This window comes from Taudactylus pleione, unplaced genomic scaffold (genome assembly GCF_031769625.1).
Source record: "Taudactylus pleione unplaced genomic scaffold, aTauple2 ptg000336l, whole genome shotgun sequence".
Taxonomy (NCBI): Eukaryota; Metazoa; Chordata; class Amphibia; order Anura; family Myobatrachidae; genus Taudactylus; species Taudactylus pleione.
Genome location: NW_028284737.1, coordinates 4,780,434 through 4,800,580, shown reverse-complemented (window position 1 = coordinate 4,800,580; position 20,147 = coordinate 4,780,434). Strand labels below are relative to the sequence as shown.

General features: G+C 47.7%; 1 protein-coding gene across 1 annotated transcript in view; it reads left to right on the top strand.

The window, feature by feature from the left end:
- The window catches only part of DMGDH (dimethylglycine dehydrogenase), a 106,867-nt gene that overhangs the window by 53,659 nt on the left and 33,061 nt on the right, over positions 1-20,147 (top strand). The window contains exons 8-10 of the mRNA XM_088443914.1: positions 8,544-8,713; positions 9,085-9,238; positions 13,636-13,801. Coding sequence (XP_088300040.1) covers positions 8,544-8,713; positions 9,085-9,238; positions 13,636-13,801 — 490 coding nt within the window. The remainder of the gene's footprint in view (positions 1-8,543; positions 8,714-9,084; positions 9,239-13,635; positions 13,802-20,147) is intronic.

The window sequence follows — 20,147 nt, the reverse complement described above, 5'->3', positions numbered from 1 at the left end:
TTGGACGGTAATTCCATCCAAATCAGATGAACGGTGTAGGAATTACAACGGTTTCTATATGTGCCTCCCACTTTTTAAGGGGCCAAAAGTAAAGGGACTATCAACTTAAAAGCTATTTCATGGACAGGTGTGGGCTATTCCCTCGTTATTTCATTATGAATTAAGCAGGTAAAAGGTCTGGTGTTAATTCTAGGTGTGACATTTGCATTTGGAATCAGTTGCTGTCGACTCTCAATATGAGATCCAAAGAGCTGTCACTATCAGTGAAGCAAGCCATCATTAGGCTGAAAAATCAAAACAAACCCATCAGAGAGATAGCAAAAACATTAGGTGTGGCCAAATCAACTGTTTGGAACATTCTTAAAAAGAAAGAACGCATCGGAGAGCTCAGCAACACCAAAAGACCCGGAAGACCATGGAAAACAACTGTGGTGGATGACAGAAGAATTATTTCCCTGGTGAAGAAAAACCCCTTCACAACAGTTGGCCAAATCAAGAACACTCTCCAGGAGGTAGGTGTATATGTGTCAAAGTCAACAATCAAGAGAAGACTTCACAAGAGTGAATATAGAGGGTTCACCACAAGATGTAAACCATTGGTGAGCCACAAAAACAGGAAGACCAGATTAGAGTTTGCCAAACAACATCTAAAAAAGCCATTACAGTTCTGGAACAACATCCTATTGACAGATGAGACAAAGATCAACTTGTACCAGCGTGATGGGAAGAGAAGAGTATGGAGAAGGAAAGGAACTACTCATGATCCAAAACATACCACATCATTAGTGAAGCATGGTGGTGGTAGTGTCATGGCGTTGGCATGTATGGCTGACAATGGAACTGGTTCCCCTGTATTTATTGATGATGTGACTGCTGACAAAAGCAGCAGAATGAATTCTGAAGTGTTTTGGGCAATATTATATGCTCATATTCAGTCAAATGCTTCAGAACTCATTGGACGGCGCTTCACAGTGCAGATGGACAATGAGCCGAAGCATACTGCAAAAGCAACCAAAGAGTTTTTTAAGGCTAAAAAGTGGAATGTTATGCAATGGCCAAGTCAATCCCCTGACCTGAGGGCCTGATTCAGAGCCGGACGCTCTGACCAGAGCGCTTGCTCTGAATCGGGGCCCTCCTACCTAAACTTGGAGCGGCCTTGTTTCCGTACCTTGCACCTGGGAGATGTGGTCATGGTATGTACATGATAGGTGGGTGTGACTTGATTATAAAAATAAACATCAGGTGGGTGGGGCAATTATTTGACAGCGTAATTATGACATCATGTCGCTGCATGCAGTATTTGCTGAAGGGTCGAGGCTTGGTTACAGGATTCAAGTCTTTGCAGCATGTCCGTAATCACCTTGTGGCAGTAAGACCCTTCCAGGAGGATCCCCTGCTCTCCTAACAGGACTCCCCTTACTTTGTGACTCTCACCGGATATTCTGGGAGAGAAGGGGTGTATGCTGGTCACTCGAGTACAGGCTATATTCCGTGTTATCACTTATATTATTCTGTAGTACCTTTCATTGGGATCACTCAGAGCCGGCCCTAGCCCATTTGGTGCCCTAGGCAAAATTTTGACAGGTGCCCCTAACAACTTCCCATACCGAGCTGAACAGCCCCTCAGGAAAAAACAGGTGGCCCTCCTCAGTAGGTGCTGTCGACGTTTTAAAACCCATCTGTCTTTTCATCAGGACATGTCATGATGAAAAAACCAATGGGTCTTGAAACATTAACAGAACCTATGTGATTTGTGACAAAATATCACTTTGTTACAACTCCTGAGCAGTGCCGCCTGTTTTTTTCCTGAGGGGCTGTTCAGCTGGGTATAAGAATTTGTTTATTATGCTAGGAGGGACCCTCGAGATTACCAGTAAATGTATCCAAAGTGCCGGGCTGAATGTATGTATGTGTGTGTATATATATGTGTGTGTATGTATGTATGTATGTATGTATGTATGTATATGTGTGTGTGCATGTACATACACACAGGGCCGGATTGTGAATGGGCCGGGTGGAGCTGCAGCTCCAGGCCGCCCATCAAGATAGGCCCACAGCAGAATCGGCTGGGCTGCTGAAGCCATATTTTTTTTTTTACTGCTGCACCAGCCTGCCTTGCCAGCGGCCGTCCAAAACCACACCCACTGAGATCCTCCCACCCCCACCCTTGGCCGCCCGCCCCCACCCTTGGCCGCCCACCAGCGACCAGACTCTCCAGAGATGAGGCGCGGAGGAAGGCGTCACTAACCATTCCTCAGTGCTTCCTCCGCGCCGCGTGATTTTATGAGTGCCGCTGCCACCACCGCACCCCGCTAAGCAGGAACTTATTTCTGTGAAGGGGACGGGGCCAGCTGGGTTTCTGATACTGACTGTCCAGTATCAATCTTGCAGTGCAGCTGAGACGCTGACTGCTGATCAGGAATGTCCTGCTAGTTGCTGATCACTGAGCCTCAGTCAGTGCTTCTGCAAGGTATGCAACCTCTGACAATTTTTTTTTTTTAATCTAGTTTCATAAATGTGTGGATAATGTGATGTATATATGCAGTCTTTGTACATAGAGAGAGATACTGTTTGTGTGTGTGTGTGTATGTATGTATATGTGTGTATATATTATATATATATATATATATATATATATATATATATTATAATGTATATATTCTAGTTTGACTGCCAAGCAAGCTCTGTCTCCCCTCTGCTCAGCCCCACCATCTTTCTGCTGGCCTCCTCCAGGACTCCACCCTTCACCCTCCCTTCATTGTGACTCCATCCACCCCCCTCCCTGCCATGACTCCATCCTAATCCCCCAGCTACCCCCTCACGGCTCCTTCCCAACACCCCGGGCTCCCTTAGTTACTTCAGCAGCAGGCCCTATCCAAAGGCTGGGAACAGTTGGGGTCCATGCATTAAGAACATGTGAGAGCCGTACACAACTATTATGCATATATGCATAAATGAATATATATATATATATATATATATAATTTATTATATATGTTTTATATGTGTGTGGGTTCACCATTACGTGCTATAGCCCATCTTTTGCACTATAGGGGGTAGCAACTTTTTCAAAATGAGCAAATTCCATAGAAAACACTATAGCCAATAGATCTTGCTGTGTTAAGGTCCCCATACATCTGCGACGGATCGTCACGATGTAGCTATGGGATCGGAAACGCCGGTCGGAAATGCTGACTGGTGGTCGTCGATGTTCCGCGATCTGTCGCAGGATCAGTGAAATTTCACATGTTAAATTTCACCAATCTGCCAATCACGATAATTTTTTGATCGCGATCAGCATATCTGTGAAATCCAACATGTTGGATCTCAGTGATCCTGCGATGCCGGGTTGCAGGATCGCTATATCTCGACGATCCGTCGCAGATGTATGGGGCCCTTGAGTTTCTGTGTCACAAACACTGGCAGGTCTGTGAGCAGAGAGGATGGTGCTGTACTGGCAGGGTGAACCTCACTGACACAGAGCGGGGACATGCCTGTTGGACCATGCCTACCCCTGCCATATTCAGTCACTCTAGATGTCCTTTCTCTGTGAAGCAGCACAGATAGGGCTGCTTTGTCCTACCCCTTTCTGCTCCTCGCTCGCGCCCCAGTTGTGAACGTTCCCAGGCGTTCTGCTAGTTTCATTGACGCTGGTTCAGAGAATCAGCATCAGCTGGCCCACTGCAGTATAAAGCGACTTGAAGGACCAGGGGGGTGGCTCCATCCTGTCGTGGAATTAAACTAAGTATGGGGAGTATGGTACCCTCAGTGGCACATACTTGGGGAAATTTTTACACTTTTATCCATCCACCACCCTGTTTACCCTCACTCACTGCTGCCAGTAGCTGAGATGTGTGCCACAACAGCTGTGAGTGGGTGGGGGTTCTAACTTGGATTGATATAGAAAATCCCCATATAAAGTGGGTTTAATTGTGGCATAATGTGTATTAGCGGCACTACAATGTGGCATAATGTGTGTTGTGGGGGCACCACATGTGGCACTGTGTATTGGGACATTACAATGTGGCATAATGTGTATCGGTGGGCACTATAATGTGCATCGGGGGCACTAGGATGTAAAATAATGTGACATAGTGTGTTCCGGGGGTACTAAAATGTGGTATAAGGCCTGATTCTGAGGCAGATGGAGAAGCGCATGCAGCAGCGTCTATTGGTGGTCACCCACCTGCCACTTTATACAAATGTCACTACAAACTGTTTCTCTTGTCTACATTAGTGCTGCCGAATGCACTATCAAGCGCCCGTGCACGCTGTAATACAGAGTGGTGCATCCATATACGCCACCCTCAGTCGCACCACCCCTATGGCAGGTGCAGTTTCTCCGTCTGACCATGGCCTCCTGTGCATCTGTGTACACAGCCGATCTCACCGACCCTCGCGTAACATGCCCATTACACAAACCATATTTGTGTGCCTTTCTTTCCACCACACAGGATCACCCATCACTTTCCCTGATACTGTGGGTCTCCATCACAAAAGCACCATTTGTGTGCCGCATGCTCCGCAGGGATGTTTAGAAATTTTGGAGCATGCGCATTATTGCTTAACTCCGTTAGCATTGGCATTGCGCAAGGTTCTAAGTCCGGTCCAGAATGTGTACTGGAGTACTACTATTTGGCATAATGTGTGGGGTCACTACTAAAAACAACTGATGGTGATCACTGATACATTTTATACACTATTGTTTCGTTATTTTTCTCAAATTTTATACATTATGGGACCCTTGGACTCGCATACTGTAATTTATTTTTGTCAGTGTGATCACTGTATGTATATATACATACGTGTGTGTGTGGAAAAGAGATTGAGGTGGTTGACAGTAGGCAGTAGCTACAGTATGCCCTCCGTGGTGCTAGCCACACCCCCTGTGCAGACCACACACCCACAGCACTGGTCACCCCCGCTCTCCACAACAGTAGTCACACCCCCGCTGTGCTGGTCACACTTTCTGCGGCAGCACAAATAGGCCCGTCAGAAAGGTCAGCTCCAGGCCCATGTGGACCTTAATCTGGCACTGCATACACATATATGTGTATAATAAATATATATATATTAGTCCACCCCCCCTCCCAGCAGTGCCCCTAGTAGTAGGTCCCCCCCCCCCTAACAGTGCCCCTAGCAGTAGCCCTCCCTCCAGGTGTGCCCCTAGTAGTCCCCCCGTAAGCAGTGCCCTTAGTAGTGGTCCCCCCCAGCAGTGCTCTAGTAGTAGTCCCCCCCCCTAGCAGTGCGTCTAGTAGTAGTCCCCACCACAGCAGTGCCCCTAGTAGTAGTCCCCTCCTAACAGTGCCCCTAGTAGTAGTCCCCCCCCAGCTGTGCCCTTAGTAGTAGAGCCCCTCCAGCAGTTCCCCTAGTAGTAGTCCCCCCCCCCCCAGCAGTGCCCTTAGTAGTGGTCCTCCCCCAGCAGTGCCCAAGTGGTAGTCCCCCTCCCCAGCAGTGCCCTTAGTAGTGGTCTCCCCCCTTCAGCAGTGCCCCTAGTGGTTTCCCCCCTCCAGCAGTGCCCCTAGTAGTCTCCCCCCTCCAGCAGTGCCCGACAGACACACGTACGGAAAAAAAAAAATTCCACTTCCTTATTCCCCGCTCCAGCATCTGCTCCTCCGTCCAGCGTCCTCCCGCACTGGCCCGCTCTGCATGATGGAGAGACGTCATGACATCTCTTTCATCACTCACTGCGGGAGCCGGAAAATGGAGTTCATAAGGGAGCTCCAGCCAGTCTCCGGCAGTGGGCGCAGCAGCCGATGAGTCTGTCTGACTCCCATCGGCTGCTAAACAAACACACAGCTGCCGGCGCTTGTGTGTTTGTTACTGGTAGTACAGTGCGGACTGCACTTATGTGCGGTCCACACTACCGCCGTGCACCTGGTCCGATGGAAGCAGCTGGGTGGCTAAAATGGAGGTGGAGGCGGAGCCATGTCAGTCACGGCTTTGCTCCGCAAAGGCCCATGGGAGGAGTTAACGCGTCTGGGCATGCGCAGCATGCCCTCCCGCGGCCATCTTGTTTCCTCCTGTAGCCAGAATGAGCTTCTGGACAGAAGCTCATTCTGACCTGGGCGGCTCAACTGGCCACTGCGCTGCCCTTCGGAGCTGTGCTCCGATCACGGCAGCAGCAGCGTAGGGGGCAGGGGCGGCAGAGCCCTGGAATGCCCCTAGGCATTTGCTTATTATGCCTATGCCTAGGGCCGGCTCATCATCACTAAGGGCAAGGCTCTGATGTGTGAGAACATATCTGTCCTGTGATCAGAATTGTTTCATATGTATTTTACCTTTTTAACAAGTTCCAAACACATTTACATATATATTCGAGAACCTTAATAGTAGTTATTTCATGTAAGCCACTGTAGTATAGCATTCTGTAGGGTATGCAGTCGGGAAGCCGACTGCCTAAATAACGGCAGCCGGCTTCCTGACTGTCATATCCTGGCAAGGGTGAAATGCCGGGCGTCTAGATGTAGACGCCCGCATTTCCCCGATCTAAGTGATGCCGGGCGCCGCGAGCGGACAGCCGAGGGGGGGGAGGGTTAGGTTTAGGGCTTCCGGGGTTGGGGTTAGGCTAGGGGGAGGGAGGGTTAGGGTTAGGCACCCCCGGGGGACTTAGGTTTAGGCAGCGGGGAAGGGGGTGGTTAGGGTTAGGCACTTAGAGGGGAGATTAGGGTTAGGCACTTGGGGGGGAAGTTAGGGTTAGACACCCCTAAGGAGGGTTAGGGGGGTTAGGTTAGGTTAGAGAATACTTACCTAGCCACGATCGGGATTTCCAGCACTGTCGGGCTTCCGCTGCTCGGAACTCTGCTGATGTCGGGCTGCCGCTGACGGGAATGCGACCGGCGGTATTTCATACCAATTCCTTCTGTAGCATATACGTACTGTAGTATGGCATTCTGTAGTGTATATACTTACTGTAGTATGGCATTCTGTACTATACATAGATGTGTCCACGTACATCTATTCTCCGCGCGGTTCAAGTCCTGCCACACGTAACGCAGGAGCTCCGTGTGACTTGGTAGCGCAGAGCGTTTTTTTTTCGAGTTTTTACCTTCAAAAGCGCCTGAATCACACAGCGATGAGAATAGATAGCACACGCAGCTTCTGCTGATTAAAATGATATGCATGTTCTCTGTGCTGGTGTATCTGCATGCAAAACGCTACGTTACAGAGTTACCTTTCAGCTGTATGTCTTGTGTCCATTAGGCTTGACCACAGCTTTGCACTACTGATTCTCTAACCTAGCCAAGATCTGGGTAACCTGTGCAGGATGTACATTGTGTGGGTGTCAGTGGTTTTGTTTAACAGTAGTAAATATATTCTATAACAGAAGAACTTTAGGGGCATATTTATCAATTATCGGGTTTTAGATCCTATGATTGTAATGATGCGCTGCAGAACCCTTGTGGCTCCATATAAATAAAGGATGATAATAATAATAATAATATTTCCATCTATACTGAAATTTTTTGTACTAAAATGAAAATTATAGTAGCTGACACAATCCCCCCTGGTACCCTAGGCAGTGCCTCCTGAAAAGGTGGAAGAAGCATCTTCTGATCCTCAGTGGAGGTGTGGCACTTGATATGACATCATAGCTAAGCAGAACACTCCCAGCCTATCACGGACATGGTGGAACAGCAGCTGACCACTTTACATCTCTGTGTGGTGGTGCTGCTGCGAGGATATTAAAAACATCAGCACCCAATGGAAATTATTAGTTTCGGCTAATGTATACGGCGGCTCTGGCTGTGCTGCAACGAACCTAGGGCCTCATTCAGAGGCGGTCGTAGGATGCAAGCGGTCATTCTGAAACAGGGCGGCCGCTTGCATCCTGAACGGCCGCCTCCATGATGGTCGTTAGGCTGTGGGTTAACACTCACAGCTCTAACGACCGACAAGGGTGATGCTCGCGATGGTCAAGACCATCGTGACCATCGGGGCTTACGACGAGACCCTAAGGTAGGGCCTTGTCAACCTTAAGCCCCAGGGAGCTTCCTGCTCTGATCGAGCAGGAAGCTCCCCACTGACATCACTGATGATGTCAGTGGCGCCGCCCCCAAACGGCAAGCGTTCCTACTGGAAGGCCTCCGTTTGGCCAGGCACGCCCCCGGCCCGCCCAGAAAACGGGGCGAGCTGTCACTCAACATCGACAGCTCGCCCCGTCTACGACGAGACCCCTAACGACGGATCACCCGTCATTAGCCGGGTCTCGCGCATGCGCACGATGGAGCCGGCTCCGTCGTGCGCATGCGCTGTGGGGCAACATCGAGTCGGTCGTGAGCACTCAACGCTCACGACCGACTCTGAATGAGCTCCCTGGTGCCGTAGGAGATTTTGGTGGAGTCTTGCAATGGACAGAGTACCTGAGTGACTGAGCTATACTAGCAACCAAGGACCACACTGGTCCATAACCCTCTTTCCACATAGCAATGTATTTGTTTCACATCACTCAAAATACATTGGAAATAAATGGGAAGACAATATTTGGAATACTGTGCCAAAAAGGAAGTGTCTTGTTTTAATGCTCAGTGTTATGTTTGCAGATATGGTATAATCCATGCTGGAGGTATCGGCAAATTTTTGAGTGACTGGATCATTGGTGGAGAACCTCCCTTTGACCTCATTGAATTAGACCCAAATCGATATGGCAAATGGACCACAACAAAATACACAGCACTGAAAGCAAGGGAGTCGTACGGGTTTAACAACATCGGTATGGTATGCTTTAGGGCTTTGGTAATGACACTGGAGGCTCAAGTGTCCTGGGTGTTTTTAACTTCCAGGGACTTATTGGCCCTTCACAAGCTCCAATTCAAGTTTGAGCTCTGCCCCTCCCAAAACACCACCCATTGCATATGATTTCTAATGGGTGTTGATGAGGAACTATTTATTTTATACCCCATGGGCATTGGATATATGGAACCAGTGAAAGAATCACCCGATTGGATGAGCATAACTCCTGCCCAATCATTTGGCGCATTCTCTGCACATGCCCGCAGCCATAACAGTTTTGCCCAGTGACTGCAGAAAATACTAATAGAAACATGTTTAAATATTAAATATCTTTTTTTTTTTATTATTTAGTTGGTTATCCTAAAGAGGAGCGATTTGCAGGAAGACCAACAGAAAGAATCAGCGGCGTTCATGAAGATCTCAAGAGAAAATGCTCCATGGGCTTCCATGCAGGGTGGGAACAGCCTCACTGGTTCTACAAGGCAAATGATGATATAGGATACAAGTAAGTGAGAATTACAAGTAGATTCCTACTAAACTGAGACCTTAACTCAGAATGCTTATTTCTTCTTCAGGGTCCATAAGGGATCCACAGGGATGCCATTGGGTGTGTGTGGTTGGAGTGATCCGGGCACCAAACAGTTAAAGCTTTATCTCCCAGGATGCCCCGGGCCTCTTCCACATATACCCCGCCTCCAGCCATAGGCAGACAGTTTTTCGTTTGTTGCTGGACAGATCGCACCTTTAGATCAGGAGGACTGCTCAGCTAGTCCCAAGCTTTATTTTTATTTGTTTTTTAAAAATATTATGAGCAAGCAGCAAGTCGTCCTAATGGATGACTGTGCGGCGCTGGCAGAGGTAGCTGAAGCAGCCACAACACCGGTGAGTGGTCGGTGATCACAGCGGGCGCCAGCGGGGCTCTGCTAGCCGCTCCACTGGGGACCCAGAACAGCAGCCGGGCAGACGGAGAGGTACAGGCAAGGCGATTCCTCACTTGCGGGGAATGGCGTGTGCAGTCCTTACCTCCGGCCGTGGAGACCTGCCAGAGAATGTTGCCGTGGGGCGACTGGTTTGTCCGCTCCCCCACTAGACCACCGGGGCAGTTAAATGCTGGTGTCGGGGACCATGTTAGAGGCCAGCACACCCGGCGACTCATGCAGCAGTGGGGAGGTAAGCTGTCCCCTGGCAGTCCTTCCCCAGCCCTGAGCGTGATTCCTCACAAGAGGTTTCCCGCCTCTGAGCTGTTCCTCCTTCTCACCCTCCTCCCTATATGAGACGCTCAGCAGCCATTAATCTGTGGCTTTTCTGAACCTACAGGTCTCAGAAGTTTAGGGTCCAGTCTCCCTGTATACCTCTCCCTGGGGGCCAGGTTAAACAGCACACAAATCCTACCAGCCCATTGAGGCTTGAGTAGTTGATTTAGTGCCCATTATAAGTATATTTATATGCTTTGTATGGGACTTGTGCTAGCTCTGCTGTGGTGACTGTCAGTTATATCTATCCCTGCTGCTCTTTCTTAACCCCTCAACTAACATTTACTTGTATTTGTGAAGGGTGTCACATTGTATTATTAGCTTTACACTTATTGTATGCTACTTACTGGATATTTCTATGTCTTCTAACGGCATGGATAAAACAGGAGACCGAGGCCCCTGTGCTGGTTACATGCAAATCCTGTTTTGCGGGCTTGCCCTCTCAGGATTTCATAAAGGATGGTCTGTGTGCTAAATGTTATAAATCTATTCACCAGTCCACCTTACCAGGCCTTGTCTAGGAACCACCTTGGGTGTCCTCCTTATCCCAGGTTATGATACAGCCCATTGGTCACTTATCAGCCCCCATGCTGACTCCCACCATGGGGTACCCACAGCTATTACTGCCTACTATGCCGGTACCCCCTATGCATTCCGCTTGGATGGATGTTTATGCTCACTCAGTTCAGAATATGGCTCATACGTCTGCCGCCTCTCAACAAGTTACAGGCGGACAGACCGTTAGCCACCTATATGGGTAGACTGTACCATCCTCACAGTCTACCCAGCTTTCAGATTCTGACTCCTCATCTGAGGTGGCAGATGATGCACATTCTCTCTGAGTCGCACTCTGGTGAAGAGCACCGTCAATCAACAGTGGATGTTCCTGCTTTAGTGAGGGCGGTTAAATCAATCCTGAATATAGAAGGTGATGGACCAGCCCCTAAGCCTAAAACCCCGATGTTTAAATGTCAAAAGGTGGTTAATGCTGAATTCAGAACAACTCACTGAGCTCATGGGAGAAGCTTGGGGTACTTCTGGCAAACTGTTCCAGGTCCCAAAAAGACTAGCGTCTTTTTACCCTCTCCCTACTAGACAGTGTACTAAGGCTTGTATCCAATTAGTTTCGTGTACGCAATAAAGTTTTGCATGCCGGACTTATCGCCTACATCACGTATTTTAGCCATGGAAAATTATCGTTCGCGTACCTGCGATTCGCCCTATTCAATTACAAAAGACGTGAAAACTGAGACACGCTAAGTCAAAACAGGCGAAAAGTGGTGTCAATCCAACCCCCCAAATAGAAGCAGAAACATTGGGGATAAATGTAGTAGTGGCCGATTAGCCATAATACAAGTGTTTGGGGTATTTAAGTTCGCACAATTGCCTCTAATTAGCGTATTTGCACAAGTGGTGAAGAATAGCATAAAGCAGTAGTTTTTGGAGAAAATAAGTAGTCCAGTCAAATTGGGGTACCTGCAAATGGGTGCTAGCATATTTTAATGTCTCTAAAGTGCAGTTTTAATAATTGTGAATTTCCACCATCATAAAGGCACCTGCAATCCCAAAAACACTTGACTCCTTCTTAGAGCACCCCCAGAACCTCATTTCGCTAGTTTGCAAACTTGTCACCCCACTTTGTGCTTTTTCGCCCCCAAATGCAAAGGTTTTTTTAGGGGTGTTCGTCACTTTTTTTAGTTTTTTTTACGCAGTTATCCTTTGGGGGGCTGTCCCAAGGGTGCTGGGAGGTTTCCTCACTTTTGTACACCAAAATAAAAATTTTGCACTTCTATTCTCCTGCTATTCAAAGGCAAATCTTTTTCGCCCATTGCATTGACTTTCTGCGTACGCGAAAAGTGGATGGACTTGAATACGGAGATAAGTTTCCGCCTGGTGAAAAGTCGCAATCGGCGATACTTTTTCGCGAATCTCGGCTTTTCGCTTTTAATTGAATTGGGAAGTCCCTCCCATTGTTGATTCACATGTGGCACGCTTAGTCAGAAGATCTACGCTGCCTTTACCATCTACATCCTCCCTTAAGGATGCCACGGATGGAAGACCGGAAACTTGTCTCAAATCAGTCTGCTCTCTTTCTGGTGCTATCCCTAGGCCAGTTATGGCTGCGGCCTGGGTGGCTAAGGCTATCAAAGGTTGGGCAGAGGCACTGGAAGAGAGCCTGCTATCAGACGCTACCAGGGAACAACTGGCCTACATTTACCATATTCAGGAAGCTGCATCTTATTTGGGAGAAGCTGTGTTGGATTCTGGACTCCTTGCCTCTATGGAATCTGCGACTTCAGTAGTCGCCTGACGGGTCCTTTTGGCTATGGTTCTGGAAGGCGGACACTGTATCCAAGAAGGCACTCGAATCCTTACCCTTCTCTGGAGACAGGCTGTTCGGTGCAGAGTTGGACAAGATTGTGGCTACTGTGGCAGTCTCAAAATCTGCCGTTCTGCCATCAGCAGCTGCCCCTAAGCTGTCCTCTTCTCTGTCCTTTCACCCCAAGGGAAAGGCAAGAGGACAGTCCTTCCCTAGGCAGTCTAGTTCGCACAAGACCACCAAGCCACGAGTAAAGCAGTCTTGGTCGGCCAGACGTCCGGCTTCCAAGTCTGATGACAATCCCTCCTGATGGAGCGGGCCTCCTCCTGGGGGATCCTAGGGTGGGGGGCCGACTTCTTCGATTTGCCATCTCTTGGCGAACAACAGACGACTTGGTCCGAGAAGTGGTCTCTCATGGGTACACTCTCCCCTCCCCAGCAATTTATTTGTGCAAGTCCCCCATCAGAGCCTGGGGATTTCATGGTTTCTTTGGACATTCAGGATGCATACCTACATGTACCTATTACTCCAACCCACCAGCGGTTCTTATGGTTTGCTGTTCTGCAGCAACATTACCAGTTTCGGGCACTGCCCTTTGGTCTGTCAACAGTCCCTCAGGTCTTTACCAAGATAATGGCAGTATTGGTGGCCCACCTCAGGCGCCAGATTGAGTTATGGTACACTTACGTTTTGTTAACTATTTCTTCAGTCCATAGGATTCACAGGGTGTCCACCCTGAAGCACCTGGCCTTATTGGGTATTTTCTCTTGATCACTGATTCCTTCTTCCTCTGGGAGAGTGTTTCTTGAGAGTAATGTTCTTCCTTCTCCTCTTGCCTGCTCCTGCCTTGGGTTTGTTTACAAAACTGTCTGCTTGTGACTGGGGGTGGGGTATATGTGGAGGAGGCCCGGGGCATCCTGGGAGCTAAAGCTTTAACTGTTTGGTGCCCGGATCACTCCAACCACACACACCCCATGGTATCCCTGTGGATCCAATGGACTTCGATAACTCCTAATTTTTCCTGAATTCAGATTCCTGATCTGTCTGGATAAGTAGGATTTGAGGAAATATACACTTGTAATTGTTTCATTGTTTGTCCCTTTCTGGTCCCAACATTCTTGAAGATGTACCAGGACTAGGGGTTAGATGTACTAAGCCTTGTAGAGAGAGAACGTACCAACCATTCAGCTCGTACCAACCATGTAATTTTGCAAACACAGCCAGTAAAGTGACGGTTAGGAGTTGTTTGGTTGTCACTTTATCTTTCTCCATTATTTTTCTCTGAGGTTTCATAATCTCTCCCATAATATCTTTTTCTACTTTTTCTAGACCAAGCTTCCGGAGGACAAACTGGTTTGAGCCCATGAGACGAGAATATAAGCAGGTGATGGAAAAGGTGGGGGTGATTGATCTGACGCCGTTTGGCAAGTTTACTGTGAAAGGGAAGGACGCAGTCAGACTACTGGACCATCTCTTTGCAAATGTCATTCCAAAGGTGCGTAATGAAGTAGAATAAGCCCCCGTGGCCTCCATGTAGAACATTGGCGGTGCTTCAGTGACCATGTGAGGATTGTTCAGGGGACAATTGCATCAGCATCTCATTTAATATGTTTCCGTATGTTATTGTTTGTTTGTTTGAAAATTGAGTGTTAAAATGCAGAGATAAAGGACTTTAAGGGCCTGATTCTGAGTCGTACGCAGATGGGCGCAAATACCAAATTGAAGCCACATTTTTGTGTATTTCTGGGGGATTCTCAGTCTAATGGATCTTTGGCCTGGATCTCTCTCATTATTATTAGCCTTTATCGGCAATTCTCTGCAAATTCCTGCAGCACCGTACAGAGCAAGATACAAAACTAACACATTATTACTAGGGATGTGCAGGCTCGGATAGGTTCGAGTTTGCACGTGGAGTTCGGATTTTTCCCTCCAAAAAAACGGAACTCAGAAAGAGGCAAAACGTCATCTTACATGGACGAACATCATCATTCCTGGACTTTTGTCCAGGAATGATGATGTTCGTCCATGTAAGATGACGTTTTGCCTCTTTCTGAGTTCCGTTTTTTTGAGGGAAAAATCCGAACTCCACGTGCAAACTCGAACCTATCCGAGCCTGCACATCCCTAATTATTACAGATGTGGCCAAATAACTAACACATACCAGTAGGCTGAGGTAGTGGATCTAGGGAGCGGGAAGAATAACCAGGAGGGAGGGCCCTGCTCACGAGAGCATACATTCTCTTTGCGTGAAATGGCGTTTCTGGACGACAATGCTGAGGTCGCATGCAAGAGATCTGTCTCATGGGAGTGTAGTGGGTATGTAGTAGGGGTGTGCACCGGCCACTTTTCGTGTTTTGTGTTTTGGTTTTGGATCTGGATCTTTCTTCGTGTTTTGGATCTGGATTGGTTTTGCCAAAACCACCCTTGCGTGTTTTGGGTTCTGGGTTTTGTGTTTTGGATCTGTATTTTTTTGAAAAAAAGCATAAAAACAGCTAAAATCACAGAATTTGTAGGTTTTTCTGCTCCTATGCTATTATTAACCTCAATAACCTTAATTTCCACTCATTTCCAGTCTATTCTGAATACCTCACACCTCACAATAGTGTTTTTATGTCCAAAAGGTTGCACCGAGGTAGCTGGATGACTATGCTAAGCGACACAAGTGGGCGGCACAAACACGTGACCCATCTAGGCGTGAAACTGCAGTGGCAGACAGGATGGCATTGAAAAACTAGGCCCCAAACTGTACATAATGCAAAGAAAAAAAAGAGGTGCAAGATGGAATTGTCCTTGGGCCCTCCCACCCACCCTTATGTTGTATAAACAGGACATGCACACTTTAACAAACCAATCATTTCAGCGCCAGGGTCTGCCACACAACTGTGGCTGAAATGATTGGTTCGTTTGGGCCCCCACAAAACAAGCTGGCAATTTATCTGTCCCTGCACAAACTGGCTCTACGGAGGCAAGATGTCATCCTCATCCTCCTCATCCACCGATTCCTCACCCTCTTCAGTGTGTACATCCTCATCCTCACAGAGTATTAATTCGTCCCTGCTGGAACCACAGGTCCCTCTGTACGTTCTGGAGGCTGGTCTCCCTGGAAGAGTTGATAATTCATTTTATGAACATCATCTTCTCCACATTTTGTGGAAGCAACCTCCTACGCCTTTCGCTGACAAGGTTCCCGGCTGCACTAAACACTCTTTCGGAGTACACACTGGAGGGGGGGCAACTCAGGTAAAATAGAGCCAGTTTGTACAGGGACCTCCAAATTGCTTCTTTTTCCTGCCAGTACAGGTACGGACTGTCTGACATGCCTACTTGGATGCTGTCACCGATGTAATCCTTTAACAGACAGACGCACGCTTGTCGCTGCTGCTTTGAGGATTCAAGTGCGGCTACAGCCCACACAATTCACAAAGACAGAAAAAAAAAAGAATATTTTTATTGTTTGTGGAGCACACTTTGAGGGTTACACCACCCTTTAACAGACAGAAGCACGCTTGTCGCTGCTGCTTTGAGGATGCAAGTGCGGCTACAGCCCATACAATTCACAAAGACAGAAAAAAGAAGAAGAATATTTTAATTGTTTGTGTAGAACACTTTGAGGTGTCACCACCCTTTAACAGACAGACGCACGCTTGTCGCTGCTGCTTTAAGGATGCAGGTGCGGCTACAGCCCACACATTTCACAAAGACCAAAAAAAAAAGAACAATATTTTAATTGTTTGTGTAGAACACTTTGAGGTGTCACCACCCTTTAACAGACAGACGCACGCTTGTCGCTGCTGCTTTAAGGATGCAGGTGCGGCTACAGCCCACACAATTCACATAGACAGAAAAAAAAAGAACAATATTTTAATTGTTTGTGTAGCACACTTTGAGGGTGTCACCACCCTTTAACAGACAGACGCACGCTTGTCGCTGCTGCTTTGAGGATGCAAGTGTGGCTACATCGCACACAAGTCACAAACACATTAAAAAAATAGTTTTTTATTTTTTGGAACACTTTGAGAGTTACACCACCCTTTAACAGACAGACGCACGCTTGTCGCTGCTGCTTTAAGGATGCAGGTGCGGCTACAGCCCACACATTTCACAAAGACCAAAAAAAAAAGAACAATATTTTAATTGTTTGTGTAGCACACTTTGAGGGTGTCACCACCCTTTAACAGACAGACGCACGCTTGTCGCTGCTGCTTTAAGGATGCAGGTGCGGCTACAGCCCACACATTTCACAAAGACCAAAAAAAAAAGAACAATATTTTAATTGTTTGTGTAGCACACTTTGAGGGTGTCACCACCCTTTAACAGACAGACGCACGCTTGTCGCTGCTGCTTTAAGGATGCAGGTGCGGCTACAGCCCACACAATTCACAAAGACAGAAAAAAAAAGAACAATATTTTAATTGTTTGTGTAGCACACTTTGAGGGTGTCACCACCCTTTAACAGACAGACGCACGCTTGTCGCTGCTGCTTTAAGGATGCAGGTGCGGCTACAGCCCACACATTTCACAAAGACCAAAAAAAAAAGAACAATATTTTAATTGTTTGTGTAGCACACTTTGAGGGTGTCACCACCCTTTAACAGACAGACGCACGCTTGTCGCTGCTGCTTTAAGGATGCAGGTGCGGCTACAGCCCACACAATTCACAAAGACAGAAAAAAAAAGAACAATATTTTAATTGTTTGTGTAGCACACTTTGAGGGTGTCACCACCCTTTAACAGACAGACGCACGCTTGTCACTGCTGCTTTAAGGATGCAGGTGCGGCTACAGCCCACACAATTCATAAAGACAGAAAAAAAAAGAACAATATTTTAATTGTTTGTGTAGCACACTTTGAGGGTGTCACCACCCTTTAACAGACAGACGCACGCTTGTCGCTGCTGCTTTGAGGATGCAGGTGGAATCTAGACGGGATTTGGAACCGAGGACACACTACCTCCATCAATTGTCTAAATCCCACTGCACTAATGTCGGATACCGGACGCACGTCTAACACCAACATAGCAGTCAAGGCCTCAGTTATACGTTTTGCTTCAGGATGACTGCTGTCGTACTTCATCCTCATCGCTAGGGACTGTTGGAGGGTCAATTGTTTAGTAAAAGTAGTGATGTTCCTACTTCCTCTCTGGGATGATGAACAACTCCCAGCAGCAGCAACAGCACTAGGAGGAAGTGGTTCTTGATCTTTCCCTATTTTATTTTTATCGGAGAAAGTTTGGTCCTCCATTTATGTTATATTGATATATATACGTGCGGCTAAAGCGCACACAAACACAGAAAATATTATTTTATTTTTGCTGGAGAGTAGTGCACTTTGTGGGTTACACCACCCTTTAAGAAATGAGCCAGCCGGCTCTTTACTTATGGGACACAGGCGCACGCTTGGCGCTGCTCCTTTGTTGATGCACGTGCAGCCACAGTGCACACAATTCACAAACACAGAAAATAATTTTTTTTTTGGTTTGGACTGGAGTGTACTTTCGGGGGTTACAGCACCCTTAACGGTCAAGCCAGCCGGCCCTTTACTTATGACACAGGCGCACGCTTGGCACTACTTTGTTGATGCACGTGCGGCTACTGCGCACACAATTCACAAACACAGAAAATAATTTTTTTTTTGGTTTGGACTGGAGTGTACTTTCGGGGGTTACAGCACCCTTAACGGTCAAGCCAGCCGGCCCTTTACTTATGACACAGGCGCACGCTTGGCACTACTTTGTTGATGCACGTGCGGCTACTGCGCACACAATTCACAAACACAGAAAATAATTTTTTTTTTGGTTTGGACTGGAGTGTACTTTCGGGGGTTACAGCACCCTTAACGGTCAAGCCAGCCGGCCCTTTACTTATGACACAGGCGCACGCTTGGCACTACTTTGTTGATGCACGTGCGGCTACTGCGCACACAATTCACAAACACAGAAAATAATTTTTTTTTTGGTTTGGACTGGAGTGTACTTTCGGGGGTTACAGCACCCTTAACGGTCAAGCCAGCCGGCCCTTTACTTATGACACAGGCGCACGCTTGGCACTACTTTGTTGATGCACGTGCGGCTACTGCGCACACAATTCACAAACACAGAAAATAATTTTTTTTTTGGTTTGGACTGGAGTGTACTTTCGGGGGTTACAGCACCCTTAACGGTCAAGCCAGCTGGCCCTTTACTTATGACACAGGCGCACGCTTGGCACTACTTTGTTGATGCACGTGCGGCTACTGCGCACACAATTCACAAACACAGAAAATAATTTTTTTTTTGGTTTGGACTGGAGTGTACTTTCGGGGGTTACAGCACCCTTAACGGTCAAGCCAGCCGGCCCTTTACTTATGACACAGGCGCACGCTTGGCACTACTTTGTTGATGCACGTGCGGCTACTGCGCACACAATTCACAAACACAGAAAATAATTTTTTTTTTGGTTTGGACTGGAGTGTACTTTCGGGGGTTACAGCACCCTTAACGGTCAAGCCAGCCGGCCCTTTACTTATGACACAGGCGCACGCTTGGCACTACTTTGTTGATGCATGTGCGGCTACTGCGCACACAATTCACAAACACAGAAAATAATTTTTTTTTTGGTTTGGACTGGAGTGTACTTTCGGGGGTTACAGCACCCTTAACGGTCAAGCCAGCCGGCCCTTTACTTATGACACAGGCGCACGCTTGGCACTACTTTGTTGATGCACGTGCGGCTACTGCGCACACAATTCACAAACACAGAAAATATATTATTTTTTTAGCACTTGGGGGGAGCACCCCTGATGGACAGAGCACCCCCTGGACAACACTGCAGCGCTCCTTTAGGACTGGGACACTGCACAGGACTTTGGAGTGGACACAGCCCCTATGGAGAACTGACTGCACAACACAGTCCAGCCAGCCCCTATGGACTTTGAAGTAGTGGACACAGCCCCTATTAACAACAGCAGCACAGCACAACACAGCCAGCCCCTATGGACTTTGAAGTAGTGGACAACAGCAGCACTACACTACACTACACTACACAGCCCTAACTCCCACCCTCCCTCTTCACTGTCCACAGCCGAGTGAGAAAATGGCGCCGACGTGGGTACCTTATATAGGATCCAAAACCCGCGAGACTCGGAAGGCGGGATGATGACGTTTTGCCTCGATTTCAGATCCGAGTCAGGCGGGAAAAGTCGAGCCTGATTCGGATCGGACTCGGATCGGGGGGGCTCGGGGGGGTTCGGATTTCAGAAATCCGAACCCGCTCACCCCTAGTATGTAGCCATACTTATGTCATGCATACAGCAAGTAGAGCCTGTTTCTGATGGATCTCTGGCAGATACTAACGGTGACGATTGTGGCTGCCAATGAAAAAGACAGTGGGCGGTGCGGCTTGCCGCTAGGAGCTGTATGGGACCCCGCATTAGGAGAAGGTAGTAAATCTGGCTTCCTCAGCTTCCAACAGTTCCAGCCACTCTACGTCCGACTTGGAATCAGGCCCTTAGGGTGAGCTGGATAAACATGAGCTGTATTGGATGAAGAGGACTTCTTGGTTCTATATCTAGGGTGTCTGCATCTTCTGATCTTCTGAGACCTGTATCCATTTATAGTCCTCATGTCAGGGTCTATTACAGTGTTGGCTAACCTTGACACTTCAGCTGTTGTGGAACTATATATCTGCGCATGCCCTGCCACAGTTTTAGCATGCCCTAATAGCAAAACTGTAGCAGTGCATGCTGGGTTATGTAGTTCCATAACAGCTGGAGTGTCAAGGTTAGCCAACACTGGTCTATTACCTGAAGCCAACCCATTCTTATCACTCCACCATTTATGCTATCCATCCATTACAATGATTAGA